This window comes from Dipodomys merriami, unplaced genomic scaffold, assembly GCF_024711535.1.
Source record: "Dipodomys merriami isolate MVZ:Mamm:240054 unplaced genomic scaffold, mDipMer1.0.p SCAF_21, whole genome shotgun sequence".
NCBI lineage: Eukaryota > Metazoa > Chordata > Mammalia > Rodentia > Heteromyidae > Dipodomys > Dipodomys merriami.
The window spans coordinates 6,515,055-6,537,980 of NW_027203493.1; the positions used below are offsets into that span (position 1 = coordinate 6,515,055).

General features: G+C 44.6%; 1 protein-coding gene across 1 annotated transcript in view; it reads right to left on the reverse strand.

Moving 5' to 3' along the window:
* Positions 1 to 22,926, reverse strand: part of Ptprj (protein tyrosine phosphatase receptor type J) — a 168,690-nt gene that overhangs the window by 29,555 nt on the left and 116,209 nt on the right. The window contains exons 2-6 of the mRNA XM_070032324.1: positions 10,840 to 10,858; positions 6,469 to 6,558; positions 4,534 to 4,794; positions 2,298 to 2,540; positions 1,451 to 1,702 (exon numbers count right to left, since the gene is read on the reverse strand). Coding sequence (XP_069888425.1) covers positions 1,451 to 1,702; positions 2,298 to 2,540; positions 4,534 to 4,794; positions 6,469 to 6,558; positions 10,840 to 10,858 — 865 coding nt within the window. The remainder of the gene's footprint in view (positions 1 to 1,450; positions 1,703 to 2,297; positions 2,541 to 4,533; positions 4,795 to 6,468; positions 6,559 to 10,839; positions 10,859 to 22,926) is intronic.

Below are 22,926 nucleotides of genomic sequence, written 5' to 3' on the forward strand. Positions count from 1 at the left end.
TCTCTCTCTCTCTCACACACACACACACACACACACACACACACACACACACACAAACACACAAGTTATAAAGGGGTTTTATCAGCCTGGCAATTGCTCCCCATCTTCACCATATAACCATGTCTAGAGTGTACAAGAGTCCCAAAAGAGTCGGGTGTCCCTGCTCAGTGAGTCTGTCCCTCCAGGAACTTCAAAGGAACTTCCTGAGTTTGTCACTGGATGTAGGATTACTCACACCCACCCGACCCACCCACATCCCCGCAGAGTCTCCTGGGTACCAGCCGGTTTCCTATCTCTACCACTCCAATTTCAACCTTCATTCCCTCAGTTCTGTGAGTCCTTTAAAATACATACATATTTGGGTAAGACAACCAAGTCCATTCATGCCCCCTGCCACCAACCCCTTAAGGGCTTGTGGTAATGCAATGCAGCGTTGGATCCTGAGCACAGGGCTCAACTGCATGCAGTTTCCCATGTCCATATGTCTCAACTCCCTTATGTTACAAACTCTCTGAGAGCCAAAACCCTGGACACAGGGGTGAGAATGAGACTTAGTGGTAGAGAATGCTTGTGTAGCACGCATGAAGCTCTAGGTTCGATTCTTCAGTACCACATAAACAGAAAAGCCCAGATGTTGCACTGTGGCTCAAGTGCTAGCCTTAAGCAAAAGAAACTTAGGGACAGTGCCCAGAACCTGAATTCAAGCCCCAGGACTGGTGGAAAGAGAGAGAGAGAGAGAGAGAGAGAGAGAGAGAGAGAGAGAGAGAGAGAGAGAGAGAGAGAGAGAGAGAGAGAGAGAGAGAGAGAGAGAGAGAGAGAGAGGGAGAGGGAGAGGGAGAGGAAGAGGGAGAGGGAGGGAGAGGGAGAGGGAGAGGGAGGGAGGGAGGGAGGGAGGGAGGGAGGGAGGGAGGGAGGGAGGGAGGGAAGGGAGGGAAGGGAGGGAAGGAAGGGAAGGAGGGAGGGAGGGAGGGAGGGAGGGAGGGAGGGAGGGAGGGAGGAAGGAATCTGGGCATATTTCTAGCAAATTGACAGTGGGCCAGGAAAGAACTCAGAAGCAGCAATTGGCATGTCAATAAGTGTTTCAACAGAAAGGTCCGTCTGCATTCGAAGGGCAAGTTAAAAACAGAAATTCATTTTCTTATCCCAGGTGTGGAAAAGCTCCACCCAATGGCTGCAGAAGATAACAACATTCTAAAGCAGTATGTCTCCATGGCTAATATGCAGAAACAGGAAAGACGTAAGGCAGTGCCCAGCATCTTTACCGAATATACACTGTTCAATAATGTCTTAGTGAGCTTTGTGACCACAGAGGTTTGAAGAAACTCAACCATCTGCTCTGCTCCAAAGTTCACCTCGAAAACGCTCTGACAACAGAAATGACTCAGATCCAAAAACAAAACTATAAGCAAGGAATCTCAAAGATAAAACTGTTTCACAAAATTCCACATACTTGTGAGGAAAGAGATGTTCTGGGGCTGTCCTTCTGTGCAATTTGCTGCTTGAGAATAAACAGTGGGAGAGATGTTCTGGGGCCGTCCTTCTGTGCAGTCCGCTGCTTGAGAATAAACAGTGGCTGTATACTGAGTGTCAGACTCTAACCCGACGAGCTGAACTTCTATGCCTCGGGACTCCTTGCCAGGAGCCACGGGGCTGTTGTCTGATAGGAGTCTCACCTCTGGGCTTCTCTCTGTGTTGTTGGTATCTGGTTTAAACACAAAAGCAAAGACATCAACCACAAAAGGGACACAACCTCCATCTTCCAGCACATCATCCATATGATGATTCATCCAACAGTACCCACTGTTGGCACTTCATAAATATCTCTGTCTGGATATATCATTTCATACTATTGTCCCAGGAATGCCACAGAGACCTTGCATTCTCTCTCAACTATGATCTTGGGACCATTCTCCTTATATTCTCCCAGCATGATTTCCCATGGACAGCTACCCAGAGCCAATTCAAGGAATGCGTTCGCTGAACCAAAAGTGTGAAAATGGAAAGGCCTAATGAATGGCCTTTTCTCCTTGACCTGTGTGGAAGGAGCCACTCTGAAAAACAAAGCTGCTACACATAATGATGCAAAAGAAAGGGATGAGAAGCATCTTGTTCCTTTAATACCTTGCTGCCTACAGTGGGGAAAATACACATGGACCACAAATTGCTCTTTCCATTCTAGTTTCCATCTGTCACTTGAAACCAAAAGCCTAACTCCACACATACATGAGAACAATATTTTTTTTCAAACTAAAAAGTGATTGAAAGTCAATACCAGAGCTTACTCTTGTATAACTCACCCAAGCCACCTTCTGTGGTCTCACTTGGTGTCTTATGTAATTTTGGAAGAAACTGGACCACATGTCGAAACCCTGGCTTCAGGTCTGAAATGGTGACTGCTAAATTATCAACCATCTTGCTATGGTTGCTAGTGCTTTGAAGAACTATCCGGTAAGATTCAGTGCCATTGTCCTTGCTCCAGGTAAGAACAACCTGCGTCACACCCATGAAGGCAACACAAAGGTCCGACACTGGAAGAGGCTCTGTTTGAAAAACACAAAATGGACATTCGTGAAACGGAGTATCTTAAGTCAACTGTCATCAAAACACTCAGCACAGCTAAGTACCCTGTGGCTCATCCCCTGTAATCCACCCTAACTACTCAGGAAGCTGACATCTGAGGATCAAGGTTGGGAGCCTGCCGGGTAAGACAGTTTATGAGACTCTAATCTCCAGCTGACCACCAAAAAGCAAGAAATGGAGCTGTGACGCAAATGGTAGAGAGCCAGCCTTGAGTGGAAAGCCAAAGGACAACTCCCAGGCCTTGAGTTCAAGCCCCAGTATGGGCACAAAAATAAAATAAAATAGGGACTGGGAAGGTGGCTCAGTGATAGAGCACTTTCCTTGCATGCATGAGGCCCTGGGTTCAATTCCTCAGCACCACATAAGCAAAAAGAAAAAAGCCGGAAGTGGCGCTGTGGCTCATAGTGGTAGAGTGCTAGCTTTGAGCTGAAGAGCTGAGGGACAGCGCCCAGGCCCAGAGTTCAAGCCCCACAACCGGACCCAAAAATAAATAAATAAATAAATAAATAAATAAATAAATAAATAAATAAATAAATAAATAAATAAATAAATAAAATTAACTGGCTAAACTTTGAAAATGCTTTTAGAAAAAAAAGCCACTAGAAGCCATTAATTTAGTGCTTGTCTGTTCCATGGCCAAAAGGAGACGTTATATGAACCTGGCTCACTTCATGTTATATATTCACCAGCCCACAAGGTTTTTTCAATCAATCTATCTATCTTATCTATCTACTTACCTACCAACCTATCTACCTATCAAACCCTCTCCCTACTGACACAGACATAGACACACAGACACAGACACACACAGACACAGACACACACACACACAGACACACACACACACACGAAGGGCTGCTTTTTCTCTTACCGTAGAAAGACATCCTCGTCTATTGGTTACATTTAAATTGCTTTTCTCTTGGCGGGGGAGGGGGGGGGAGTTACTGTGGTTTGAACTCAAGTCCTCACGTTTGCTAACATATGAGGCATTCTATCACTTCTCTGAACCCATGCCTCTAGTCCTTTTTGCCCTGGTTATTTCTGCGATAGGGTTCCATCTCCCTCCCAGGCACATACCAGGACTATAGCACACCTATTTTAGACTTCCTATTGTAGTCAGGATGACAGGTGAATGAATGCCACTATACCCAGCTTCTTCTGCTGAGATAATCTTGAGGATCTTTTTCCGAGAAGGCTGGCCTGAAACTGCCATCCTCTCCAATTCTCAGCCCCCCACAGAGCTGTAATAACAGACATGTGACACTCTGCCCAGCCGTGGATTTAGAAGAGGTCTTATGACCTGTGATCCTCCCATTCTGTCTCCCAAGAAGCCAGGATTATAGGCACGAGCAAGCATCCAGCTGTAAATTTCTTTGTATTCTTTTCATCTTAAAAAAAATAGCTGCTGAATTTGCAGCTATAACAACTTGTAATGGTACTGATGCCTAAGCTAAACCTCAATCTAAAGTTGTTAACCCTTAATTAAAATCTAAATGTCATGTCACTTTCATTTCATTTGAAACACAAAATTTTCTATAAAGTATACCAAACTTTCCTGCCCAACAGAAACTACTGGGAATTTATAAATTCCATATCAATGTCCAAAGGAGTTTAAAAGGTGAGAAATGACTGGTCATCAAATCCTATTTCTAATGAGATCACTTCCACTCCAGGGTCTTACCGAAAAATAGGTCTGAACCAATAAAATAATAGAATTTTTGGTTTTGTTTGTTTATAACGAAATGGATGAGACAAAGTTAAGACTTCCAAAAACACACAGAACCCTAATCCTGACAGATCTGGCTACCTGAACTCCTGGCTTGACATAGCACAGTACCCTTTCTCCTCTTCTACAGTATGAAAACAAAGCTCTTTCTAACAGACAGTTTGAATGGACAAGGTCCAAAGGTACAGAAAAGGGTTCATGATTATACTGTATGCCTGTCACCTTACTTGTTGTAACAGTTTTGCTGGGATATCCCCAATTATGACTGGATCTTTCCGGGACAATGAAGAATGTGTAGGAAGTCCCTGGACGCAAGCCTGTGAGGTTACACCGGTTCTGATCATTAGCAGTGAGCGGCCATGGCTTATCCATCTCATTCTTTATTCTGCAAGTGTAGTTTGAAGCAACTGTGTCATTGTTTTCCCAGGTGAGGCCCACACTGGTTGGACTGACGAAAACAATTTTAATGTCAAACACAGGACTGGGTGCTATGTAGAGGTTTTCAAGGAACACAGGGGAAAAAAAAGGAGAAGAAGAAAAAGAAGATTGTGATTAAAACACACATGCAAGAGTAATATCTGCTCTGTAGGTCTACTTTCCAAAGCTACACTTGCAGACTGCCCCATAGGTAGTTGAATGATCTGAAATGAGCCCCTGAGATTTGCTCAAGGCTCAGGTTCCCCTGACACAGACCATACCAAAAATAAAGGTTACACACTGTGCTACCATGGGATAATAATAATAATAAATAATAATAATATTTTTAAAAACTGGGTCTTAGTTCTAGTCCTGTTTATTCCTAGACTTGTAATTTTATTCACCATCATTGGTCCTCTTAACTTACAAAAGCTCTAGATCAAAGTTCATAAAGCTTTAAGAAAAAAAAATCGACACTTTTATCTTCTTAATAACCATTAAGGATCCCAGAGTAATTTTGTTTATATAGATTATGTTTATACTCTATTATAAATAACAATTTTTTTGCCAGTTCTGAACTCAGGGCCTTGTGTTTACTTGGCCAGTTCACTTGGCTGGTACTCTATCACTTAAGCTATGTCTCAAACCCAGATTTTGGGTTATTTTGGAGGTGGAGTCTCACAAACTTTTCTGGACAGGCTAGCTTTAAACCATGATCTTCTAGATCTCAAGCCATTTGAGTAGCTAGGATTATAGGCATTAGCCACCAACACCCAACTAGTTGATTTTTATATATGATAATAACATTAACAATTACTGTGACAATGTCATCATCCTATATCATGTAACGTCTGTAAAATACCACCATACACTCATGAGAGAATGAAAAGGCCAAATAACAATTTAGCATTGCTTATAATAACATCTCAGAGAGCTTTTGAGATTTCCTCAAAAGGGACCCCATACAGATTCCAAGACCATACTTTAAGAACCAATAATCAAATCTACAGGTCAAAATATTTTTTTCTGTAAAAGCTAGAGAACAAGTATTTTAGGCTTTAAAAGAAAGAAATTGTTGTTATTACTTAATTCTAACATGAATGCAGCCAGAGGCAGGTCACAAATACATGAGCATGGCGGTGGTTTCAGTACAACCCTGTAGTGAACCCTGTAGTGGGCCAGTATTGGATTATTATTATTATTATTATTATTATTATTATTATTATTATTATTATTATATGCCTATTATAATCTGGACAACTGAGTGCAAGGCAGATCATAAATTAATGCTGTAGAAATCTTTCTGTTTACAGAGAAAACTAATCATCATAAACAAGTAATGGGGAAAAAGAAGACCCAAAATGTGGAAAATGGCCTGAAGGTGTATAAAACAATCTATACATATATCTTAGAATTGTAAAGATAACATACACCCAAATTTACCCATGAATGTTTCTGGTTGAAAGCTTACATGTAGACTGTGTTGTTTTTGCTGGTATTCTGCTATTATAAACTATTTAAAATTTTCATGACACTTAAATGAAAAACGAAGTTTAGAAAAAATGACATCTATAAATCACCCTGGTCTCCTGTAAGCAACATCCCTACTTGGCAGGAAGCACAGCCCACTTGCCTACCAGTTCTATTTGTAACTTCCCAGGATGGCCCTCCGGTCCCATTGGATCCTTATGGAAATGTTTCAAAATGATAACTGGTTCCAGGGTATAAAACATCAATGATAATACCTGGTTTGGTGGGAGTTTCAAACTTCTCAGTTCCATTCAGTATGGTAGCCATTGTTAAGGACTCCGTGGCATTGATATTCCCATCAGAGGCTATGGGAAGACAGTGAATGGTTAGATTTATGATCTAGAAGACAGTAATGACCAACCCCCAACAAAAGACACAGAGCATAGAGGCATATTCAGAACTGCTTTGCTGGTCTCTCCTCTGCTCTTTTTTGATCACCAACATAAGTCCTCAGAAACTAATTTTTCCGGCCAGAGAGAAAGCACTTGGCCAAGAAAATGTAATCAATCTGATTGCCATTCACAGGAAAATGAGAAGGGCTGCAAGAACAGGCTCTGGAAGAGAAACTTAGCCATTGCTGAGTGCTTTGTCTTGGATACACTACAAAACCTTTGTTTACAGAGGCCGTTTACAGAGGCTTCTAGGAAATGAAGCCTCAAAGGGTAGAGCTCTACATTCTGCCCTGCATCCTTCCTCTAACTAGAAGGTGGATGGGATGACTGGAGCTCAAGATGACTAACTGTGATGGTGGTTGCCGCTGCTTCCAGATCATAAAATGAAAGCTCAGAACACACTCAACTGGATGGGATAATGACAGCAGAAACTTCCTGTGACAAAGGGGTGACTCTCCACCATTAGTTTTACAGCCTGTCTTTGAGTCAATTCTGGAAGCTAGGCCTATATCCCACTCCCCCGGAGTTATGGACTCTATTTTATCCACCCCCAAAACTCTATGTTGAAATCATAGCCTCTGGTATCTAGGAAGGGGACTGACTGCGTTTACAATCTTTCAAGAGGTATTTAGATTAAAATGAGGCTATAAGGGTAGGACCTCTCTGGGAAGACTGTGTTCTTATAAAAAGAGGAGCAGCCCTGGGACACACATAAGACTAAAAGATAATCACATGAAAACACAGGAAGAAGACAGCCACCCTCAAGCCTAGAAGAAAGGTCTCAATGGGAAAAAAAAAAAAAATCAAACCTACTGAACACTTGATCTATGACTCCTTGTCTCCTGAACTAGGAGAAAACAAACTCCCAGGCACTCATTACAGCCCCCTGGCAAACTAAGATCACATCTTTCCAATGATTCTGTAAACCTTCATCCCCAGGAAAAAAAAATTCCCTGGCTTAAAATAACTCATGGCTTCTGTTTCCTGCAACTGAGTTCTGGCCAGCGCTCCACCACAGAGTAAAGAAGTGAAATTCCTCTGCCCCAGTGACTCCAGGCTGTACAAACTACCTTCCAGCTTACGAAAAAAAAAAAAAAGATCACAGGAGAGACACACAGCCCTCTCCATTGGTAGCACAGACTGTACACACTGCCATTATTAACGAAGATGTGCTTTATTAGAAGTGTTTAGCAAGATCTGCCCTTCTATAAGGCAGTGTAAGAACAATCTAATTATTATATCTGTATTGATTCATAGTCTCTGGTATTTTTTACCCATTAGGGAAAAAAAGAAAACACATTTCAAAGACCAAGTTATATTTCTCCCAAAAGATACATTTTATAAAGTGCTAAATATTAGCCTATAATCCTAGCTACTCAGGAGGCTGAGATCTAAGCATCATGGTTGGAAGTCAGCCTAGGCAGAGAAGTCTGGGAGACTCTTATCTACAATTAATCACCAAGTTGGAAGTGCAGCTGTGGCTCAAGTGGTAGAGCACTAGCTAGCGGTTCAGGGATAGCACCCAGGTCCTGAGTTCAAGCCTAGCACCAGCACAAAAAAAAAAAAAAAACCGCGATTACTGTCTTACTTACAGAAATATCTCAGAGGCTGGGAAGGTGGCTTCATGGCAGAGTGCTTGCCTAGCATGCATGAAGTCCTGGGTTCAATTCCTCAGTACCACATAAACAGAAAAAGCTGGAAGTGGCACTGTGGCTCAAGTGATAGAGTGCTAGTCTTAGCAAAAGAAGCTCAGGGACAGTACTCAGACTCTGATTTCCAGCCCCAGGATTGAGAAGGAAGGGAGAAAGGAAGAAGGAAAGAAGGAAAGAAGTGAGGAAGAGAGGAAGGGAAAAAGGGAAGGGAGGAAGAGAGGAAGGGAAAGGGAAAAAGGGAAGGCAAGAGGGAGGAAGGAAGGAATGGAGGGAGGGAGGGAGAGAGGGAGGGAGGGACGAAGGGAGGGAGGGACGAAGGGAGGGAGGGATGAAGGGAGGGAGGGAAGGTGAGGGAGGAGAAGAGAGGGAAAGAGAGAGAGAGAGAGAGAGGGAGGAAGGGAGGAAGGGAGTGAGGGAGGGAGGGAGGTTCTTATGACCCCAAAACTAAGTAAGGTCAGTATCCTAGAATAGACAGAAATATGTTGTGCTTCATTAAAAACTATCCGGAGGATACTGGTAGTTCTTACTTGTAATCCTAGCTACTCAGGAGTCTGAGATCTAAGGACAAAGATTAGAAGCCAGCCCAACATAAAAGACAATGGAAAATAATAGTTTCTCAGACTCCCATCTTGTAAGTCTGGCTAATAGAAGTTAAGAATCTCACAAATTAAAGCCCCCAAGGTGGAACTGTGGCTTAAGTGGAGCACTAGCCTTGAGCAAAAGAGATAAAGGACAGCATTCAGTCCCTGAGTTCAAACCATTGTACTGGCATGCACAGAAACGTGTGCTTGAATGCACACACATGCCTACACATAAACATACAAACTCCTACCTTACTATCAACCAGCCACAAGTATCTCCCACCTGAAATCTTAGCTACTGTGGAAGCTGAGACCTGGAGAATCAAGAATCAAAGCCCAAACAAAACAAACAAAAGTCCATGATACCCAATGCTGAACTTGAGTGTTAGAGTGCCAGCTATGAGCAAGAAAACCAAGTGAGAACACAAACCCCAGAATTTAAGTCCTGGTGCTCACACAAAGTAATAATAATAATAATAGACCCACAACCAGTTGCCAGTGGCTCATACCTATAATCCTAGCTATTCAAGGGGCCGAGAGCTGAAGATCAAGGTTCAAAGCCAGTCAGGACAGAAATGTCCATGAGATTCTTTTTGTTTGTTTGTTTGGCCAGTCCTGGGACTTGAACTCAGGTCCTGGGCACTGTCCTTGAACTTCTTTGGCTCAAGGCTAGCACTCTACAACTTTTTCTTTTTTTGGTCAGTCATGGGGATTGAACTCTGGGCCTGAGCACTGTCCCTTGAGCTCTTCAACTCAAGGCTAGTGCTCTGGCACTTGAGCCACAGGGCCACTTCTGGCTTTTTCTGTTTATGTAGTACTGAGGAATTGAACCCAGGGCTTCATGCATGTAGGCAAGCACTCTACCACTAAGCTGTGGTTCAAATGGTAGATTGCTAATGTTGAACAACAAAGACAGGAACAGGGCCTAAGCTCTCAGTTCAAGCCCAAGAACTGGCAAAAAAAAAAAAAAAGGTCAAAAATACTAATGCATCCTTATTTTTCTGTTTTCAATACAGATCTTAGAAAGAACCAGCAGCAGTAATCAGCAACTAGAACTCAGATCTCCACAAGACACTGATTTTTGTTCTTGTTGTTTGGGGGGGGGGGGTTGGTTTTAGATGCCAGAACTAGAACCACACGTAGGTAAGCACCCTACTACTGAGCTACACCCCCATCCCAGTCTTCCATGAAAAAGCAAAATATACATGAAACCACTTTTCATTTTCCAGAGATTCATATATAATCACAGTAGACTTTTTTTATAAATGTCGCAAAGCAGCAACACAAATATTTGCAGGATAATAGTACACAAGATACTTCAATTGAGTTAAATTGCCCATTAGTGTAGGCTGGCAAAAAAAAATCAACAACAGAAAATACATTTTTCTTTGTGCCAATCCTAGTTCTTAAACTGTGCTTAGACACTGTTTCTGAGGGTTGTTTTGTTTTGGTTTGGTTTTTCTCAAGGCCAGTGCTCTACCACTAGGGCCACAGCTCCACTTCCATCTTTTTTGGTGGTTAATTGGAGATAGGAGTCTCACAGTTTCCAGCCTGGGCTGGCTTTCAACCATAGCCCTCGGTTCTTAGCCTCCTGAGGAGCAAGGACATGCCACCAGCATCCAGCAAAAATAAAAATTTTTAAGAGGCCCTCACCATGTTGCCAGGTTGCCCCCAAATTTCTGAGCTCGACTAAACCCAACCTCAGCCTCCCAAGTAACTGGGACTATAGGCACACACCAGGTCCGGTGGCTTAGAAAACATAATTTGTATAAATCAGGGCTGTGTGCTTCATTGAATTTTTTCCTTTCACTTGTTTCCACCACCAACCCCAACTTCTAAAGAAACCAGTTTTATCCAAGTTATATTTTCTGTGATTTTCCACATTCGCTGTTAATGATGTACTATGTCCACTAGGAGGCAGAAATGAGCAACACAAGAATGAAGAGAAATTTGGTACTCACCGGCACCTGCGCATACAATCTGTAACAGAAAAAGAAAACGGAAGTCAGCAGATTCATTCAGCCACGGAAAATGCAAATCAGAAATAGAGCGGTTGAGGATTTAACAATGAGGAAGCAAAAAGGCCAGCTGGCCAGGATTAGGGTTTCTTGGGACATGAAATACAGAGTCCACGGTGAAACATGAGTTAATTACCAAGGACTGACTGCAGTTTAGGGAGGCTGTGGGGGCTGATGACTACCAATGCTCTTCCCCAAAGGCACAAGCAGCACTAGAGCAAATCCCCGGGCAAATCCCCCCTCCTGTCCAGCATGATGAACGGAAGCAGGACACACACTGACAAAAACTGCAGGGGCCAGAAAATAGGAAGACGCCAGGATCAGCATGCACCACCCCTCTCCTCCTCCCCTGAGCCACAACCAGCTCCCAATTGTGCACGCGTGCAGCCAGGTATGCCACACTGGGAGAAAGCCACGGGCTTGGGGTGTTCATTGTATAACAGCTCATCTTCCCTTCCTGTCAGTAGGTGGCAGTAATTTTTTTTTAATCACATGCCCAGCAGCTTTGGGAAGAATAAATGTTTGACACAGAAGAGGTAAGGATTTAGCTGACAGTGTAAATTGTAATCTTTAGACTGGTGTGGGAAATACCCTTGAGAATATTCATGGTGATCTCTAAATTATTTCCTCATACTTTAAACACCCAAAGGAATTCAAAGTTGCTGTTCCATTGTTCAGTACGCACGCGCTGTCAGTGAACTGGATTTTTCAAAGTGTGGTTTTCATGAGGAAGACAATAAGAGGTGTGGAGGAGGGGGGAGTTCTCCACATTTAGAATAAAGTTCCAACCTCCAAACTGGAGCTCACACAGCCCCTCTGGTCTCAGTGTCCCTCATGCTCTTGAAGCTGATTTCTCCTTAGAATCTTTATCCATGTATTTCCTGCTCCCGAAGCATTGTGCTGAGGTCCTTCCTTCCCATAGTCTGCCCAAAATGCTACCTCTTCAGCAAGACCTCTAGTCCGCCATCACCATCTCCTCCAACTACATGAAAGCATTGCCATCTCCTCTGCTACATGAAAGCAGAAACTTGGTCTGGGCCTAGAATAGTGCCTAAAGTAGGTACTCTATGTGTGGATGCCACTGAAAGGTAAGAATGAGGCCGGGCGCCAGTGGCTTATTCTGTAATCCTAGCTACTCAAGAAGCTGAGATCTGAGGATCGCAGTTCAAAGCCAGCCCAGGCAGGAAAGTCTATGACACTCCAGCCTCGAATAACCAGCAAAATGCCAAAATGGAGATGAGGATCAAGTTGTAGAGCTCCAGTCATGAGCAAGAAAGCTCAGCAAGGGCACTAAATCTTAAGTTTATGTCCTGCTGCCAGGAAAAAAAGAAAAGAAAAGAAAAGAAAATATCTAGGTTTGGCCTCAAGCTGTACACAGACAAATAAGGGAAATAAGACATGTCTGGAGGTTAGTAACTCAAGGTAGAAAGCATTGATAACTGGTTTAACAAGCAATTCCTGAATATCTGTATGGACCAAGCACTCTGCTAACACACTATGTTCTCAGGAAGAATGACAGGTGGACCACACTCCAGGAGGACAGGTAACTAATGCCCAGCATCTTCCCAATCTGTGTGTCCGTGTCCTTTGTTTGAGTCACGCACTCAACGAACACTCACATCTGGGGACTACCATGTGGGCCAACACATCAAAGAGCCCTGAGCACAGAGATGAAAGCTCCAGGATTGCATCTTGGAGGAAAAGGCAAATTTCTGGGAGATTAAAATGACAACCTTGAGCGTATCATTGATGTGTTTAATCAAATGCATGCAGAGCGCTGACTGCTGGCACTGTTCTCCATGTTTTCAAATACTAACTCTTCCAAACTCTCCAGAGGCGTCATGAAGGACAAGTCAGCTGCAGAGCCTGGGTCTGAACCAAGGGCTCAGACGGCAGGGTCCCTGTGCTTCCCCATGACTACACTGCCTCCCTAAGACAAAAACCTAGGACTCAAGGACAGCCAAATATTAACTTCCAAAAATACTATATGTTATATATATTATTCCTTTCTCATATCCACGCTCAAAGCTCTAGGACAGATGAGATTGAGTTCCCCCTCCAGACCTTTCCAAGGGCGCTCTTGTGCCAAGCAAACATGCCTGCCTGAGTTCTCAACTCCCTGGGCCTCGTTTTCCAAATATGTCAGCACTATCCTCTGAACTTAAGTCCTAAAAGTCCACAAGGTAGCTTTTGATTCCTCACGATCCAAAAGAGATCCATGCGGAAAAAAATACCACCCTACTCTCCGTGTGGAGCCTGCCTATGATGCCTGGAGCTACTGCAGTCAGTCTATGAGGAGAGAATGCCCACTGTGAGACTGCTGACAGAGGCCAAAAGACCATACCTGGATCCTTGAGCTCTTATCAACCAACATTAAACCTTTCTACCTCCCAACTTCCTGTCTAGGGAGACAAAACACTCCTTAGTGTTTAACTGCTGTCCTGGCTCATCTATTACTCTTACCAAGAGTACACTACTGGCATGACAATAACAAAGCAAGATAACTAATTTTCACATTAACCCTCACTTTTACTGATGAAGTAACTGAAAGGTTGGTGACTCCTTGTCTAGGATCACAGAGCTGCTCAGTGACAGAAAGAGCAAGGAAGTCCAGAAGCCAGACACCCAGTCTCTCCCAACTACCACAGACAAAGAAAAGCCACTCATATATAACACCTGCAAGACCCCTGACCAAGTGGGCACTTCACAAAGACTTTAAAGGAATACAGTCAACACCAAGCTCATCTTTCCAAACTGAAGTCAGAGACTAACCATGTCTGCAAGTGTGCTGTTAGAATTCCCACTCCACGTGGAGAGGAAGTCCTTAGGGACCCCTTCCTAGCACTTGACAGCTAGACATGGCTCAAGAGGAGCCTCAGCTCCTCTTCCTCCTAGAGGAGGACTCCATAGAAACAGTCCATTTTAAGAACAACCTTCCACAATTGGTCTCCACCACTTCCTGGTTCCCAGCAGGGAAACAAGCCATCATTTCACAAGTTCCTGGCTTAGACCAACCTGGTGTAACACAATCCCCATTCTACAGATAAGGACCCAAGATCACACACCTACCAGCTACTTTGCTCAAGGGACAAGGGGAGAGATGAAAAGAATAGGAAAGTGATGCTTCAGACTAGAGATAAGCCCTTCCTCCTCCACTCTCAACTTCCCTCCTGCTGGAAATGAAACCGGAGAAAGCATACAAAGAAAGAGAGAAGCTCACATCAGGCTTCAAGATTGGTCTCCTCCTTCTGATTCAAGATTAGGAATTCTCCCCTCTGATTTGAAAGACCAATCCCCTGGCTAGGGCTCAAGGAACACTGAATGTTGCAGCCCCGATTTTTTTTTTGGGGGGGGGGGGAGAATAGGGAAACAGGTGTCACAGCAACACTGTTCACAATAACCAAGAGTGAGAAAGGACCCCATGTCAATTAACAGATGAAAGGGTAGACTGACCAACTGTGGCATAGCTATACAACCCATATGGCCAAGGATTATTTGACCTAAAGAATAAAGCACTGATTCAGCCTACAACAAAGACGAGTCTCCAAAAGATGATGTTAAATGAAAGAAGCCAGACACAGAAGCCCACACTGTGTGAGTTCATTTACATGAAATGTGCAGACCAGGGAACTCCACAGAAAACAATACAGACCAGCATGACTAGGGCTAGCAGGAGGGGAGGGAGGGCTGGCTGCTAATGAATTCAGGGCTTCAGGGTTTGCTGGTTGGTAATCTAAAGAGTGTGGAAGTAGATAAAGGTGATGGCTGCAATGCACTACAAGGTCCTCAGTGTCACTGAACTGCATACTTGGAAATGGCCCATAATCTCACGAATTAGCACGAACATACTAATAAGTGCCCCACCTGCATCTATTGTCTCACCAGTCCTAGAGTTGTATAAAAAGTATCAATCTTACTGGAGTCAGGCAGAATAAAAAAGCATATGATCTTGAATCAGATCACCTGAGGGCATCGTTCAACACTACCACTTCTAGTTGTGTGTCTTGGGCAGGTGGCTAGCTTACACTGTCCCTAAGTAGCTATAAACAAGAAAATGAGTCTTGAGTGAACGTGAAAGCAAATGATCCCTTTTTAGCTGCTACTGTTACCATCATTCTTAAATCTTCACAGCAGGCCTATAAGGGATTTTTATTCCCATTTCACAGATAACAACACCAAGACTCACATCCTACTAAAAAAAAAAAAAAAGAATGGACAATCTAAAAATCATACTCTCCTGGGCATTTTTATTACAAGTTATTAAAGAGTATAACTCACCTAAAGAGACTGTCACTGAGATTCAGAGAGAATAAGTGGATGGTCCTAGTCACACAGCTAGGGAGGAACACCCAAGCCAGCCTCTAAGCCTCTACCATCTCAGCCTCTCTCACCAGCTTCCCCAGCCCTTTCTCCCATGGACTGCAGACCTGAATTGGATACTTGTGGTTCACCTCCAAGAATCCCCCTCATAGAGGCCCAAGGCTTCTGCTGGTCCCCACAGCTGGCTGAATGAAAGGAACAAACACTGAGGAGAGATCATTCAGCTGCGCTCAATGTCACCAATGCCATACAGCCTGGAGAAGCTGCACCCTCCTCCAAAGGAGCTACCATTTCACAACCTCTTCAGGTTGTGCTGATGAGCCAGACCAGTCTGAAACTGGTTCCAGCCGCAGGGATCATCCTCCAGGCCTTAGAGAGGTGTGAACTGAGGGCCCCGCTTTCTGTGCCATCCCAATTCAGCCAAAGCTACAACCTTAACTTCATGCTCCAGAACTCAACAACCAAGTCCTTCTCTGCCTCTGTGTGGAGGCTCTGCTAAACCTGTCTCCAAGTGGGCGAACCTCTACAACGTCAGACACACGTTCTCCTCAGTCACCTAAAAGTGTTTCCTTACCCAGTGTTTCCCTCTTTCTCATTTCCGTGCCGTGGCCAAGTCCTCCAAACCCCTGACCCTCAAGGACAGGAAGAGCTTCCATCCTGAGCTTCAGAAAAACCTAAGCTTTTCTTAGGAATATAAAACACCAAAGCCCATAGCTTTGTGAACACTAAAGGTAAGAGACAGGCCCTGGTCAGTCACCCAGGGTACATGGCTTTCTCTCTTCTCATCTCTTCCTTCCATCTGCAGGGTAAATCAAAGGACCCACTGCACTATCATCTAATGCATGTAATATTAGTGAGGATCCTAGAAGGCCCAACCAGGGTAAGTGAGGAAAATTGCATGGGACTGTTTGCAAGGGCATGGGTGGAGTTATGGGAAAGTGATAAGAGATGTAAAAGAATCTTGGGGGAGCCACGGCAAGAACAGAGCAGAGAGACACGCTGACGCTGAGGAAGGCTGCCTCTCCCCCTCTCTGTCTGGGGCTGCCCACTAGACTGACCCAGTGGAAAGCTGTAAGTCAAGGGTACTTCTGGTGTACCACTTAAAGGTCAGATTACTCCTGAGGGGCAGAGCAGGGTGGAGACTGATGGGCAAGGGTCCACCAGAGCACACAGCAGCACACAGAGCTCAAGTCACCTCAACCAACAACCTGTGAGTCTGGTGGGTGATGGACAATGTGGCCAAGAAGCTGAGATCCTGCCTGGCACCAGTGCCTGACCCTTGTAATCCTAGCTTCTAAGGAGGCTGAGATCTGAGGATTGAGGTTTGAAGCCAACTCAGGCAGGAAATTCCATGAGACTCTTATGTCCAATTAACCACCAAAAGTCTGGAAATGGAACTGTGGCTCAAGTGATAAGAGTGCCATCCTTCAGAAGAAGAGAAAAAAAAAAAAAGTAAGGGACAGTACCCAAGACCCCAATCCCAAGTTCAAGCTCAAGAACCAGCACAAAAATAGTTCAGGTCGGGCTGGGAAGGTGGCTCAGTGGTAGAGTGCTTGCCTTGCATGCCTGAGGCCCTGGGTTCGATTCCTCAGCACCACATAAGCAAAAAAAGAAAAAAAAAAAAAGCTGGAAGTGGCACTGTGGCTCAAGTGGTAGAGTGCTAGCCTTGAGCTGAAGAGCTGAGGGACAGCGCCCAGGCCCAGAGTTCAGGCTCCACGACCGGACCCAAAAAATAGTTCAGGTCAGCTTTCCCTGGCCCTAGTGCTCTGGGATTTGAAGGTTACATGAGACATCCATTTCATCAACTGCCAAATGAAGGAAGGATCTCTGCAATGCAGATCCCACATCTGCCTCCTCCTTTGAGCCTAACACCCTTCCTCTTGCCTTACCAAACCCTTCAGCTCATTTGATGACCTTTGAGTCTCCTTAATCCATACCCACCACCACCACCACCACACACACACACACAGACACACAGACACACACACACACACACACACACACACACACACACACACACACACACACACACACACACACACACACACACACACACACACACACACACACACACACACACACACACTATGCCTCTTCCTCAGGCCCTGTACTTCACTCAAGGGGCTTGAGCTGAGTGTCCAGATACAGAAGAGTTCTGACCCCTTCTGTTGGTTCAAACGTAAAACAAGCATGGAAAGAAAATGACAGATCAACATGGTCAATGCAGCCAGAATTCTGTAAGGAAAGAGCAGCAGGCAACTCCACCTGAAGAGTAACCCCCATGGATTCTATTTGTTTCTACTTATTTCAACACTGAGCCTTTCCCTCCCAGACAGTCACTGCACTGAAGGTATTATACTTATCATCTCCTTTAAACCTTACATCATTTCCAGGAGGCAAGGAGCTGTTTGCCCCCATTTTACAGAGGTAAACACTGAGTCTTAAAAAAATAAGTAAAGTTCCTGATCTGAGCATCTTATAGCTAATAAGTCTAAGATTCTAGCCCAGGTGTGCCTGACCCTGAAGCCTTAACCTTAACCTCTTTTAGGGAGTATTAACCTGGGTCACCCCTGGGTTCGGGGAATCTAAGGCTAAAGGTACCCAAAGCCCTGCCTGTCCTGAACCTTAAAAACACATTCTATGAAGACGTTAGAACTGAGTGAATAAAGAAGCTTTTGCGCCGCTTTCATCAGAAGCAAGCTTTGAGTGTAAATTCAAAGCAGGCTGGGTTTGAGCAAATGACAAAGCTTCAGGTTTTCCATTATCCATGTTCAGTGTTCAAGGGTGGGAAATAAGTGACTGAACAGTACAATGGGTAACAATAGACTCTTTATCCTCCTAAAAACCAAGCCCCCACACACCATATGACAATAGTTATTTTTACTCACTGACGTAATTAACCAAAATGTGAACTGCTTCAAGCAATGTTTAAAATCAAATACCATTTTATGGGATTTGGAGCATGCACAGATTGTGATTCTGAAAGCCACTATTCTTCCTTGCTCTCCGTTATCTCCCTTGTAAACATTACCCAACCGCTCCTAAAAAACCCAGTCTCTGGAAGGTGAATCATGGATCTGGAAAATGGCACACAAGATGGGGTCCATCCACCAACCCCAGAAGCCAGGCACAAACACCACAACCAAATTTCTCAGGGGCAAGTGTGACACTGTGGGGTGGCTCAAGCGCCCAGCATCTGATTCTACCCTAGAACCCAAAAGGCAGGGAATGAAAGGACAGGCAGCTGCGTGCTAAGCCGCACCCAGGACACCAGAAAACAGGCAAAAGCAAGATTTGGACCAGTTTAGTCTGGCTCAATCCACAGTTCTATGCCCCAAAATGCCAGGTGAGGTTTTGATGCGAAGGACAGTCACGGACCACTGTAAAGGACAGCTGGCTCGTCTCCCTCCTCAGGCAGTCAGAGACATGACAAACTCTTCCCAAGACACACAATGCTGATGAACCCCTGAAATTCCAGCTACTCAGAGAGTAGCAAGTTTGAAAAGACTGAGACTGGGTGCTGATAGCTCACAAGTATAATCGTGGCTAATTCAAGAGGATCTAAGGATCATGGTTCAAGACCAGCCCAGGCAGGAAAGTCCATGAGACTCCTATCTCCAATTAACTACCAAAACGCTGGAAACAGAGCTGTGGCTCAAGTAGTAGAGCACTAACCTCAAGCAAAAAAAAAGCTAAGGAACAGGGATCAGGCCCTGAGTTTAAGCCCCAGTACCAGCACCACGTACTGGGGGTGCGGGGAGAGATATGGAACTGGAGCTATAGCTCAAGTGGTAGAGGGCTTGCTTAGTAAGTGTGAAGCCCTGAGTTCAAGCCTTAATGTTAATAGACAGGCAAAGGCACATGGAAAATAGCAATGAAAGACCCTACTTTGGAAAACTGGGAGATGCAAGACTCAAGAAATCCCAGACCAGAAGTTTTTGTAGTTTTCATGGGTATTTTCTGAAGAACTATTTTTTCAAAAAGAATCTTTTCAAGAATTCTATACAAGAATAGAGTTCCACGTTTCGTACTTATCTATGTATATTTTTTTCCAAGTTCAAATGACTTTGTTCCAATTTTTACTGTAATCAATATGCAACTAAGTTAGGAGCTGATGGTCTCCACCGTATTAAGATCTAAGGTATCAGGAAATGTGTGGCTCAAGTTGTAGCTTTGAGCCAGCTTTGAGCAAAAAAGACAAGCAAGAGTGAGAGGCCCTGGGTTCAAGTCCCAGTAATGGCACACATTTAAAACAACAACAACAATCTGAAATATCAGCCTCTTGAAGGCTAAAGCACAAAGATCCCAAGTTCAAGGCCACCCTGGGCTACATGTAAGACCAGTTTCTAAAAAGATTTGGCATTATAGTTATTTCAGTGTGTGATTTCATTATAATTCCAAATACACTAAAATGATGAAAATGGTTTCCTTTTTTTTTTTTTAAGTGGAACTTGTCATTTATGGAATCCCTGATGGCCTTCAAAGAATATCAATTGAGGGCTGGGAAGGTGGCTCAGTGGTAGAGCGCTTGCCTTGCATGACTGAGGCCCTGGGTTCAATTCCTCAGCACCACATAAGCAAAAAAAAAAAAAAAAAAAAAAAAGCCGGAAGTGGCACTGTGGCTCAAGTGGTAAAGGTAAAGAGCTAGCCTTGAGCTGAAGAGCTGAGGTACAGCGCCCAGGCCCAGAGTTCAGGCCCCATGACCGGACCCCCCCCCAAAAAAAAAAGAATATCAATTGAGCCAGGCATTCACCTGTAACTCCAGCACTCAAGAAAGTTGAGGCCAGCCTGGGCTGCATACTCAGTAACAGCCTGTCCAAAAAATAAAGGCACAAGTTGAAAAAGCATGATACACCTACTCTTTGAAAGGAAGGAAGGCAGAAAGTTCTATCGTAGCCAGGCACCAATGGCTAACATCTATAATCCTAGCTACTCAGAGGATTACCAGCAAAAAGCAAGGCTGGGGGTATGACTCAACTGGTACAGCACCAAGGAAGCCAAGCAAACAAAACCCTAAGTTCAAACCGAGGAGGAGGAGGAGGGGGGGAGGGAAAGGGGAAGGAGGAGGAGGGGTGGAGGAGGAGGAGGAGGAAGAGGAGGAGGAGGAAGAAGAAGTCGTCCCCTAATAGACTAGACCATCCCACTGAAACTAAAGCACAGATATCCAGTCTGCTCTGGCAGGCTCATCTCCTACCTGCAGAGAGGGCCGAGGCTCCAAACCCTTTCTCCACATCAGACAACAACCTGGGCATGCAAAGCTGCGCTCCATTGTCCAAACTGATTCATAGTGGGTTCTTGCTTTGTTTTCTAAATCAGTGTCTTGCTCTATAGTCCAGGTTGGTCTAGAACTGTCAGTCTTGGGGCCTCAGCCTCTGAGTACTATGGACTTACTGGCGTGGACCAACACACCTTTTTTCCCATGGTGTTTCTTTACATCTTAAATATGTAAAGAACTATGTTTTTTTTTAATTTTTGGCTTCTCTAAACAACAAAAATACGCATGCACACAATCTTCTCTCGCCACCATTATGCCATTCACAGGATCTGGGTGTCAGCCCCCCTTTTCCGTGGAGTAAGTGCTTGATGTTCAAGCCACTGGGGCACTGTCGCCCCAACAGCGAGGACAATAGCAGTTGCCAAGCAACCCAGCAGCCGCACTGGCTGCTTTCCTCCATCAACAGTGAGCATGCATGCGGGCCACTGAGAGGCAGCCCGACTTCTCATCTCATGATTCAACCCACACCACGCACGTTCCCACTGCCCCCCAAAGACATCTGAACGCGTGACTTTTGGTCAAAGTGTACCTTTTGCAACCGAAGCACACATGCTACCTTCATTCACGAGCTACTGACTTTCAAAGATTCTCTCTTGGGAAGAGATTTCTAGCCGTCAGATGTGAATAAAGCACACAAGGTGAATATAAAATCTACCATGCTGCCGGCTTCTAAAGGCTCTCCTCATCCCCTCACTCCCTCCTGCCACCAGCCCTACTGCCCAGCAAAGTACAGAGCAGAGTTCCAATTCTTCCACTAAAGGCTTTCATTTCGTTGCCTTGAACCTGAACAATAGAAGCACTCTGCACGCCCTACCAGCTCCGCCTTGCACAGCCCATCCCCCTCCACACGTGGATCAACAGCCAATGGCTACCGTCCACCGAGGCCTGAGATGACCAGGTCCAACCAACTCCTGATGGAATCCCCGCCTCCCCACCTTCCCTGCTGCCTGGTGGGGCGAGTCTATCACCTGTGCCTTCCTGCCTCCCCATCCTCCCCTTCCTCCCAAATGGAGACAAAACATCAGGCTCCCAAAGTCCATCAATTCGGCCTTCGACTGACTATAAAACAAGAAGGGCAGCTCACAAGGCTGTGCTCTGTTCAAAAAGCCCAGGGAAGGTCACGGCAGGGGCCATCACAGGCATCAGCCACATCAACGGACCCAAGCGCTGTCTCTACCTACACAGAACAACCCTGAAATCACTCTGTGTCCTCCCAAGAGTCACAGAGGTTTTGCACCAGAGGGAGGACAGAGACAAGGTGGGACAGAAAATAAATAGGACTTGGAGTCAGGTCTGGATCTGAATCCTGACATGGCCTCTTTAATTAGCAGGGGCCACATTAGCCTAACTTCCTGAGTTCTGCTCTGCAGGCTATGGTTGGAGTATGGTATGTCCCCACGAAACTCCAGGAGAGGCCTTGGAAGGAAAAGCCTAGTGAGAGGAGTTTGAGGCAGGGGGCAGAGCCTCACAAATGAACTGGCATCTTTCTCTGGCTAGTGAGTTGTCCATCTCTGAGTAAGAAAGAACCAAAAGCCAAAATAAACCTCTTTCCTTTAGAAATTACCCAGACTCTGGTATTCTGTTAAAAGCAACAAAAAACACACTAAATAGCTAAGCATAGATTTAGTTATCTGCTCTGCAGCTGTAGTGCCAGACATGGTATGGCATGTCTGTAATTCCAGCTCTCAGGAGTCCTCACAAATTCAAGGCAATCCTGGGCTACATAGGAGATGCCATCTCAAAAGAGGAAGGAGAAATCAAGCAGGGAGAGAAGGAAGGAAGAGGGAGGGAGGGAGGGAGGGAAGACTTATTGCCATGCAGACTTGATGTATAGATTATGTGGCAGTAAATGATAGGGGCTGCATGAATGACAGCAAACACCGTGGAGTGAACCTGGTGCTGTCATACTCTGGATTCTATTTAACCTTTTTTAGCAACAAACAACAATGGTATCTAGATAAAGCAAGAGCAAAGTGTAACAGTGGTAAATAAGTAAGTATTGAACCTGAGAGATGAGTATTTGGGAGTTCATTGTTTTGCATTTGCTAATTTTCATAACCCTTAAGAAAATAGCAGGGCTGGGTACCAGTGGCTCATGCCTGAAATCTTAGCTACTAAAGAGGCTGAGATCTGAAGACCTGTAGGTCAAAGCCAGCCCAGTCAGGAAAGTCTGTGAGACTCTTATCTCCAATTAACCACCAGAAAACCAGAGTGGAGCTATGACCCAAAGTGCTAGCCTTGAGCAGAAAAGCTCAGGGACAGTGCCCAGGCCCTGAGTTCAAGTCCCATGACTGCCCAGAAAAAGAAAAAGAAAAAAGGCAGGGATATATAAACAGATATATCTGTTTAACTTCTCACTTTCACTGCAAGCCTAAAATATTTTTAATTTTATTGTAAAGGTGATATGTAGAGGGGTTACAGTTACATAAGTAAGG